The sequence below is a fragment of the Rutidosis leptorrhynchoides genome, chromosome 8, assembly GCF_046630445.1.
Source record: "Rutidosis leptorrhynchoides isolate AG116_Rl617_1_P2 chromosome 8, CSIRO_AGI_Rlap_v1, whole genome shotgun sequence".
Lineage (NCBI taxonomy): Eukaryota > Viridiplantae > Streptophyta > Magnoliopsida > Asterales > Asteraceae > Rutidosis > Rutidosis leptorrhynchoides.
In genome coordinates, this window is record NC_092340.1 from 150,925,588 (window position 1) to 150,937,045 (window position 11,458).

At 37.0% G+C, this 11,458-nt stretch overlaps 1 protein-coding gene across 1 annotated transcript; it reads left to right on the plus strand.

The window, feature by feature from the left end:
- The first annotated feature begins 9,842 nt into the window (after window positions 1-9,842).
- On the plus strand, window positions 9,843-11,257 carry LOC139863890 (uncharacterized). Its single transcript, XM_071852492.1, has 2 exons — window positions 9,843-9,967; window positions 10,462-11,257. Exons 1-2 carry the CDS (start codon window positions 9,843-9,845, stop codon window positions 11,255-11,257), a joined length of 921 nt encoding a protein of 306 aa, XP_071708593.1.
- The last annotated feature ends 201 nt before the right edge of the window (window positions 11,258-11,458 follow it).

The window sequence follows — 11,458 nt, forward strand, 5'->3', positions numbered from 1 at the left end:
GATAATACTAAAATAATATTAATAATGGTAAAAATGATAATAATGATAATACTAATTGTATTGTTAATATAATGGTAATAATAATGATTTTTAACTCATCGTAAGTTAAATATATTTATTTTCAATAATTTGAAGTAAATACCTAATATTAAATTAAAAGGCGATTTATCAATGTTAATGTATTAAATTAAAATATTTTAGTATTAGTAATAAATAAATAAGTAAAATGATATTAGTATCAATATTTATAACCTTAGTAATAATTGTAGCGATAATAATGTTAATGCTAATAATAACAATACTAATTATATTAGTAATAATATTAATAATAATGATAATAATAATGATATTAATGATAATAATAATAATAATAATACTTATAATACCTAATGCTAATACTTAATAATGATATACTTATTAATGATATTAATATTAATCATATAACAACAATAATTAATAATAATAATGAAATATTAATAATTCTAAAGTGCTACCTTAAAGAATGAGGTTTTCAAAAAAAGCCACAGACCGGGTTCGAACCCGTGACCTCTCGAATACCCTAACACAACTCAAACCATTCCTCCATCTCTGATATTCTGAATATGTTCGTAACCCATTTCTGTATATCTCATCCTATCTGACTCAGCCCAACCATAAACTAGTTGGGTCCCGGCCCAATAAACAGAATACGGCCCATGATGTAAAAACCCTAAGTAGTCCATCAAAAAATCGATCCAGTAATTAATCATAGTATACGTGGGTAGATCATTGGATTCGCCTGACTCAGCAACAGATAAAAAAAATAGCAGTATCAATTCGATCAATATCAAGTCGTTATCAGATCATTCTCTTACACTATTCATCGTCTTTCATCTTTATTGTCATCATCATACTACGTAACAGTAGCAGTCAGAAGTAGAATCGGAATAGCAGCAAAACACGGCAGTGGTGGTGGTTTTCTAACGATTTTTTCGGCTGCAAACAGAAGAGAGAGAGAGAGAGAGAGGGAGAAAACAAGAGAGGGAGAGAGAGGGGTGTTGTGTTGTTCTTAGTTCCAATAGAAACAGGAAATAAAAGTAACCGGTTTTCGTTGGTTTCGATCACCAAAAACAGAAAACGTATGATAAACACAACATAGCAGCAAGCATTACAGTGGTAGTGAAGAAAAGAAGAAGAAAGAAAAAAATAATAAAGGGTGTTTGATAATGGTTGTTCATGGTGGTGAGCTTGTGGTGTTCTTGGTGGTGTTAATTTCACGATGGTGATGATGGCGGTTTTAAAGTGTGAAGAAGAAGAGTGTTGTTAAATGGGTGGTTTTCTTCGAACGAGGAGGAGAGGGAGCAAAAAAAATGGCGGGTGATGGTGGCCGTAGGTTGTGGTGGTCATGGATGGCGGATCATGGTGATTTAGGGTGACGGTTTGGGACTGGAAAACGAGCAGGAAGAGCAAAGTAGCAGTAGCAGTTATCCGATGGAATTAAGTGGGTGTTTGGTGGTAAGATTTAAATGATGTAATAAAGATGAATTGTGGTGGCCGGATGATAATTATAGCAGCAGCGATTAGTGGCTGCAGGTGGTGATATGGTTCAAGCATGGTATCGTTAACTAATGATAAAAGATGGATCGTATTGGTTATGATTTATAAGGTGACAATCGAAAGCAAATATAAGTGAGCTTTATGGAGGTGATTGGTTATGTCGATGGTTATCATGGTGTTGAAAAGGTGATTGTGGTGGGGAATGTTTTAGATAAGGTGATGCAAATTATGGTGGATTGAGGTGGTAGCCGATGGTTGTTGCTCAATGGTGTTGGTTTGGTGGTTATCTCAAGTGACTTTTGTTTGAACTAGAAACAGGATATCGATCATGGGGTGTTCATGGTGGGGGTTGGCGGAGCTTGGGAGTGGCATCTAAATGGAAGAGGGTGGCGGTGATCAAACAATATGTGAGGGTGTTTATATGTTGCTTGGTCTCGGTTCATTAGGAACATAATTAAGGGTGTGATATATGGATGGTTATAGATATATACATATATAATATACTTCTTACATATATCATATATTCATTAGATATTATAGAGTATAGTGGGTTGGTACAGAATGATACAGTAAAATAGAAAGGAAAGATAAAGTATGATAATGATCAAAGGTTGCAAGTGGAATGTCGACTGAATCCAATGCATATGTAAACATTATAAGAGTGTGATTGTGAAAGGAACAAAATTTTATCAATCAATAACAGAAACTTTATAATAATATTAATATAATAATAATTATAATAAAAACGTGAGATTAAGTTAGCCGTCGTCTACTATTTCATTCATGGACTGAAATTCGTACTCCGTTGTTACTCAGTGGCGAATAAAAGTGTTCAGAAAAATCCCATATTTTTAATTTAACTATATTTATTTATTTTGGTTATTATGGTATAAAATTCAATCATTAATTATTAAATAAAAATTACATTAATTATTCACTCCCAACCCCAAGTAAAATATAAAAAGTTTTAAAATTTAATAACTAGATCCTAAATACATTTTTAGTAAGCCTAAAGTTTATAGAACTCATTTTCGAATCATCGTTTATTTTAAAATCATATAAGTTTGAATTTAACTTACTTAATATCGATCGACTGACAAACGAGTGTTATTTTCGCTTACTAAATAAGTTCGAAACCATATAAATATATATTCAATATACCTTACATATATATAGATTTATTTTATCATATATTATTTTATTTACAATATTAATTAACTCATATAATATTTTAATTTATAATAATATATATACACACACACACACACACACATATATATATATATATATATATATATATATATATATATATATATATATATATATATATATATATATATATATAGTGGTAGGATCAAGAGGGAAGTAACCAATCGGGGAGAAGCGGGGGAAGCAAAAACTTTTTTTTCTTTCGTTTTTTGAAAAACCTTGTTCACGAACATTATAGATGAGATGAAAATATAACATTTAGTAGAGACACTTTGTGATAAATGTTTTTATTTTGGCGGGAAAACGCTCGAAGAAGTAATATATAACAATTCTCGTGTTTTTCGAGTGTATGTTGAGGTTTTAGCTATTGGGGTTTAGATATTAGTTTTTAGATATTAGGGTTTATAGGGTTTAGATATTAGGGTTTAGAAATTTAGGGTTTAGGGTTTAGATTTAAGATTTAGATTGAGTTTTTAACACGAACGGTTTAGAGTTTAGGGTTTAGGGTTTAGGGTTTGGTGTTTTGGGTTTATGGAATAAATCCAAAACACCAAACCCTAAACCCTAAACCCTAAACTCTAAATCGGGCTAAATTTTACTTCACAAAACATGAATGAAAAAAACGTTCATATTCTTCACGAACAATATTATCTTGAATGTTATTTTTGTCGATCGTTTTCCCGCCTAAATAATAATATTCATCACGAAGTGTCTCTTCTAAATGTTCATATTTTCGTGTGATCTTGATGCCGGAAAAAAAATTCCAAAAAAATGAAAATAAAATAAAATATTTTGCTTCCCCCCGCTTCCCCCCGATTGCTTATTTCCCCATTGATCCTCCCATATATATATATATATATATATATATATATATATATATATATATATATATATATATATATATATATATATATATAGTTGTTCGTGAATCGTCGGGAATGGTCAAAGGTTAATTGAACATATGAACATAGTTTTCAAAGTTTTTGAGATTTCAACATTACAGACTTTGCTTATCTTGTCGAATTCATATGAAGATTAAGTTTAAATTTGGTCGAAAATTTTCGGGTTGTCACAAATTGTTCGTGAATCGTCAAGAGCAGTCGACGGGTAATTAATTACATGAACATAGTTCAAAGTTTTTGAGATTTCAACATTACAGACTTTGCTTATCGTGTCAGAAACATATAAAGATCAAGTTTAAATTTGATCGGAAATTTCTGGGTTGTCACAACTTACCACTACGCAACAAGAGGTCGACAAAAAGCGCATCCTTACAGATCACACTTACCTCTCCTCACACATAGCCAAACAAAAAAAAATGATTTCTAACGGAAAACGCATGCCACACACCAATAAGTAGCCAACGAAAAGCGAATCCTAACGGATACACTTACTACTTATCACACTCCAACCGTGGCCAACGAAAAGTGAATCCTCACAATTGGATAGCACTTGCACAATACATACAAACAAACTAAGTATATACGCATACTTAGACTCATTCCACTCGACTTGGAATCTCCCGTACACGAAATCATACGTATGTACAAACATCGATATCACGATCACGCAAAACATAACCTATATCACGCATAGGTTCAAGAATACAATTCTCTAAAAGAGAAATTGGCACATCATCCCTCAACTACGGGACCTTATCTTGCTCAACGAGCCCGCCCATTTACCCCTTAATGAGCTTAAGCACTTTACTACCTCGAGTAGTAATTCACATCCAAAACAATAAATACAATTTAACCAAAATTGTACTCTACCACAAATCGACCAATCTAGGTCCCGACACTAACTCCGGATCTACCATGAGCATCATCCGAAGTTTCACACTAAAACCTCCTCGTGTGGGAGTGTAACTCCCCCACTTGGAAACTATGTTCCATAACCGCATCGCTTGGTAACATCATCCTGCGATAATTTCCACTCTCCGAACTACGTGACCCATCTCTCCATCGGTCGTAGTACTCGAATTCCCAAGAATTCAATTTCAACACTAGAATTTGACGCTCACCGTCACCCGTTGGCATCATTTAAGCAACGACAAAAAGCCAACACAACACGCACCTTGTACAACCGTACAATGCTACCAAAAGGTAGACTTTTCTAACCATTGGGTTCACACGACCCATCACTACATCTTGCTCCAACCTTGAGCATACAAAGGATCTTAACCTATACTTAATCACTTCGAACGAAGAGTTCATCACAAATTACACAAACTTTATTCTTGCAATCATCCGATTGCCATAGCTTGTTAAAGTTCCACCTAGTCACTCATGTACCTAAGGGTTTCTCTCCGGTACCCTAAGTAGAATGTAATCACAACATCGTCGGAGTCGAACATTACGCTTGCAGGTATGAAAGAGGCACCTGACCACGCGTCGCATAGACTCCACTACCAACATTCATCGAGACCGAAAGACTCGACTTCGTGGGTCCCATTCATCCGATGTCACCCATCACAACACTAAGGTGACCTTAAGTCATCCGTACCCGACGAAACTTATGTTTCATCAATTACGACACAAAAGCGACTACGCGCTACCAAAATAACTCCAAACCCATTCTCATGGCTTGGTAAAATCTTTCGCCCAACACTAAGGAATGCTTGGAAGCACCAAGTCTTACGCCCTTCGCCCGTCAATCCGACCATCATCATAGGGTAATTCCATAAGGAACGCTACCCCTCATCACACTACGCATTAACACAAAATGCATTAAACAAAATCATAAGTGCATTTCAAAAGAAATATCAAAAGTACCTGAACATCGTCGTCAGGTTCTCATGCATCACCAACTAATTCCGGACACGCCGACTTTCGGTGTCCCTCCTTTTGGCCAATTAAAACATGTAACCTTGTTAGACTTCGCATTCGTACATTCGCGCGACAAATGACCCCGTTGTCCGCAATTATAACACATGGGTATAAAACCACCGGTACCACTCTTCTTCACACTTCCGAAACCCTCGGAAACACTCTTACTCTTTTTGTTCGAAAGCATCGTAGTTTTGGACTTCCGTTTACTAACATCGGAACCACTCTTCTTCAGGACAATCGTCTCAAAACCCTTCGCCATGTCAAACAACTCGTCAAAAGTTTTTACCGAATTCCTACTAATCTTCTCTTGGTAATGATCGTTCAAGGTTCGGTAAAAGTCTTCCTTTAACATGTGGTCATTCCCGACGTATTCCGGGCAAAATTGGGTCTTCGATAAGAAAACGAATTTGAGAGTGTTTAAATCCATTGACCCTTGCCTCAAAGCACGCAACTGGTCCTTAAGCTTAGAAAGATTGGCCGAAGTTCGGTATTCCTTGAAAAATTCCGCTTTGAACTCGTCCCATGTGAACTCCATACATTGTTCCTCACCACAGAGTTGGATTTTCGCATCCCACCATAACTTGGCGTCACCCCTTAGCATACTACTACCATACCTCATCTTCTTATCGAGAGGGCACTCACTAGTACGAAAGGCCCCCTCCATATCAGAGATCCATCGAGCACTCTTGAGTGGGTCTCGTTCGCCATCAAAAGTGGGAGGTTGAACATCCTTGAAGTTTTTATAGTAGAAGTCTCGCCTTCCCACATTATCCTCTTGAAGAACAACCTTAACTTGTTCCTTGACTAGATCGACTACCTCCTCATTAATCGAATCTAGGAACATCTTCGTAACGTCCTCTAGAAGGGCCGCACGATGCCTTTGTATAATGGCCTCAACCTTGGCCGTGAACTCGGAGTCTTCGCCTTGATCATCAATATCATGTCTGTTCCTCGTCTTCATTCTAAGAAATGAACTCAGTTAGGAACGCAACACGAATAAATTACATACACTGCCACGATCAATATTCACAATCATATAAATATACCACCGTTTGTACATCCCATCTAGTCCAATACTTGTTGTACATCACTTGCTTGACTTAGCTTGCAATAGTAATAATGGTCGCGAAGCATTATTACGCTCACACGCCATGCCGAGCTCATGAATACAACAACCATCTCGCTAGATGTTCAACACAAAATAACACAATTAGTAACAACATAATCAATACATAGCTAGTTCACCTATTCTCTAAGGCACTAACTAAAACCCAAACCGACCCGTAATCCTACAAGTCCCGCAACAAATAAGCACACACAAAAAGTCTAAGTCTAGGCGCCTATCTCAAGTCACCTAAATCCCTTAGACCATGCTCTGATACCACTTGTAACGACCCAACCCGTTATCCAACCGAATACGCAAGATAAATTTTTTTTTATACAGGAGGGTGCGCGGCGCGCAACCCTCAATGTGCGCGGCGCGTACAAAGCCAAAACAGTTCTGTCCGAAATTTCTAATTTTCGTTTAATGATCTCCTACTTCCCGACACTTTTAGACTAAACACTTTTCACAACATTTTATAATATATAAAACTAACACGTTTCAATAATAAAACAGGTTTTACAACACCGGGCTCACATCGGCCGTTTTACGACTTTCGTACAAAATACAAGTTTTCGACTACATGAGTTTAAGTTCCAAACACAACTACAAGCATGATGTTTGGGGATGAACTACCCAATCCTAAGTCGAAACCGAAAGTAATTCAAGCAAGCATCAAAAGGGAATTCATCTAATCCCGAGCATACCCTTGCCACGTCCGCCTCCGAACCTAAAAATGTAAACAACGAGAGGGTAAGCTAATGCTTAGTGAATGCAATACTTATACGCATACATACATAATTCAATCACTTGCATACACCTACACAAACAACGCAATATCATTAGCAAACCGCAATAATCGAATAATCATACGTACAACGTTAATAACACTTACACAACCCAATATACACAATGTCGACATTCGACTCGATGGTGGCCGACGAAGAGCGGTAGGTCAAATACGTTAACCACTCACCACACATCGCAACGCGTACGTGGCCGACGAAGAGCGGTAGGTCAAAATCATTAACCACTCACTACTACGCACCATGAGGCCGACGAAAAGTGCAACCAAAACGTTAACACTTACCTCAATTACAAGGATGGCCGACGAAAAGCGGAACCGCTTACCATCCTACGATAAGTGGCCAACGAAGAGTGGATCCCCAAACGGATAACACTCACCACTTACCCCAACACACATATGTGGCCGACGAAGAGCGATATGTCAACCATTAATCACTCGCCACATAACCAAATGCACACATGTAGCCGACGAAGAGTGATAGGTCAACCATTAATCACTCACTACATAACAAAACACACACATGTGACCAACGAAGAGCGATAGGTTAAACATTAATCACTCGTCACATGCCTTACCTCCAATCGTGGTCGACAAAGAGTTATTCTTTCCGGATATTACTCACCACATATCGCAACCAAATATAGCCAACTAAGAGCTATCCATACGGATATCACTCACTATATTTTCCAACCCAATTGTGGTCCCCGAAAAGTGAATCCTAACGAATGTCACTTACCACGCCGCACACAAGCAACCAAATTATATACATAAACGTATAAATATTCCACTCACCTCGATTACTTGAAAAGCAATCCCGCTTGAGCTCCTAAACGTTTAAATGCAAATCACCTAAGTAATTCACAAACAAATAAGCTAAACACTCTAGCTTATACCCAAAACACCAATAAGTGCAATATTGACCCATTTGCACTTACTTCCACTTTGAGTAAGTCAAATCTCACCCGAAAACCCCCATAATCACAATTGACTAGTGATTATGTTCCAACAACTCATTTTACTCAAGGTTTCATCATCAAAACATATTACTTGCATCAATTTACACAAAACCCATTTTGACCTAATCTCAAGTCAAAACACCCATTTTGCAAGCTTACACAATTAATCACTTATAACCTAAGTTAACTAGTGATATTAACACCCGAACATGATTATCAACTAATCAATTCCATCATCCAACCCAAAACCCACCAACAATGGTTATCAACACCATTTACTAGCTCAATCACCTAATTATCAACTAGTGGGTTTACTCAAGAACACCCAATTCAAAACCCCAATTATGAACACTAATCAAACTATGAAAACTCGGAGTTAGAACTTACCAACACTACCACAACATAGCTAGGAGCGAGATGAACAACTTTAATACTCGAGCTTTTGATCGATTCAAGCTCCTTCTTCCCCAAATCTCCAAATCTCTCTCTAGAAATCTCTCTCTCTAGATGAAATGAGAGTGTTTGTGGATGTGAAATATGATCCAAAGTTGGATCCCAAACTGATAATATGGCTACACATCCGGCCTCAAGTGAAAAGACCAAAATGCCCTTCATTTAACTCTAAATAGCAAAAAGCAGATTTCTGTCGCAGGATAGGTGCGCGGCGCACACCACTGCTTGTGCGCGGCGCGCACAAGCTCAAACTCAGCATGTCAGTTTCTGTTTAAATATCCAACGTTTATGTACACCTGTACACTTGGGTTTAGGGTCTTACAATTGATCATATTTTAATTCGTGGGCATTATTACATTTTTCTATTTCTTTTTTGATAAAGGTGGGGTAAAGTGTAAACCAACTCATTTTGCTTAGATGAGTCGTGCTCTATACTCAAAAGTTGGTTACATATAATAGACAGTCTCATTGACTCAACAATTTTTTCACATTTGCACACACGTAGTCGTTTTCTTTCAGATTCAATTTTTATCCCTTTTAATACCCATGGCCATACAAGAAATAGAGCCGGATTTGAGAACGTGTGCGCTTGCACAAAAACTAGAGATGAGCAAAAATCGCAAAATACAGAAACTGTACCGGTACCGTACCGGTATCGGTACCGAAATACCATACCGAAGGTATTTAATATCGGTATCGGTTCTTGATTTGAGACGATTTCGGTATCGGTACCATGTGGTACGGTACCATTCTGTATCGGTACCGGTACGGTATCGGTACCATTCGGTATCCGTACCCATGCAAATCACTTCATACAAATTCACACTACTTTCTATATCTCATAATGCCATGAAACCCTTGTCAAAAGATATATTCGTGAATATAATTCAACGTGTACTAATATTAGTTGTGTGAATTAAAAAAGAAAAGTTGTAAAAATCGAAAAAATGTGTAAATTCGGGACAAACGAGTATACTACCGAAAATTCCAGTACCGATACCGGTACCGATTTGGGTATTCGGTACGATATTCGGTTCTCGATTTTCCTTATTTTCGGTATCGGTACGGTACGGTACATGTACCATAAAGCCCATAATCCAAAGGGGTCTATAATCCAACAATATGCAATACTTATGAAAAAAATGAAAAATATTGTTATGACTGATATTGGTACTTATCCTAATTTTTTAGTATTTAATGAACTTATTCTTACATATATTTAAAACTTTTGTATACAAAAGGTCTAATTTTTATTAAATGAACAAGGCCCTTATCAAAATTTGGAAGACAGCTCCGTCTAGAATGATTTCCTCTATCTAATTTTTTTTATAGTAAAGTTTTCTATCTAATTTATTAGATACATAAATAGATAATCACCATGCTTTATCATCTATAGTCGTAATTAACTATAACAAGATGATCAGTCGGTGAATCTTGAAAACCTCGTAGGAGGTTTGAAGTCCAAAAGTTAATAGCAGTAGATGATCAGGGAAAAAGTTCAAAACAATCACGAATAATACGTTGAATCCGGGCACATTGAAGAAATATCATACATTTACCTTTTAGGTTCTTCTTGGCTATTCGAGGAAACTGGGTTGGGTCGGGCAATGAATCAATAATTGTTAACGTTTATGGCCCTCACAATGACGTCAGTAAAAAGGAGATGTGGTCCTCTTTAAATCAACTTCTGGATACTACTGATTCTTCGTGGGTGTTGTGCGGGGATTTTAATGAAGTTAGATACCAATCGGATCGGCTTAATAGTACTTTCCATCAGTCTCGTGCATCCATATTTAACGAGTTCATTAGCCGAAATAATCTGATTGATATCCTAATAAATGGGAAGAAATTTACCCGTATAAGTGACGACGGGACGAAATTCAGTAAGTTAGACCGGTTTCTTGTAAATAATAGTTTCTTAAAATTGTGGGACGATCTCTCAACGGTTGCATTGGAGAGAAAAGAATCGGACCATTGCCCGATTGTGCTTCGTGACAAAATCATAGATTTTGGCCCGAAACCATTTAAGGTGTTTGATGAATGGTTCAATAAGGAAGGGGTTGATCGGGTAGTGCAAATGGCTTGGGATAAACCGGTTCGGGGTTCGCATAAAGATTGCATATTTAGAGATAAGCTGAAGAACGTTAAATCTGAGTTAAAAAATTGGGGCAAGAACGAATTTGGTAACCTTGATGCGGAAATCAAAAATCTCCAAGAAGTAGTGGCTTGTTGGGAACATAAAGCTGAGCTCGGTGGTTTAAGTGAAAATGATCGTCTATATTGGTTGGAAGCTAGGAAGAATTGGTTGGCAAAGGATAAAACAAAATCACATATGCTCAAACAAAAGGCTCGGATTCGTTGAGCCCTAGACGGAGATGAAAATACCAAGTTCTTCCATTCCACGATTCGTATAAAATACAACAAGTGTAATATTCGCGGGTTGAATATTAACGGGATCTGGACTGAGCACCCACCGACCATCAAATCGGCTGTCACAAATCACTTTCAAAAAAATTTTTCTGATCAAAACAGAAACAGACCTCAACTTTTAGGCCCCACAACA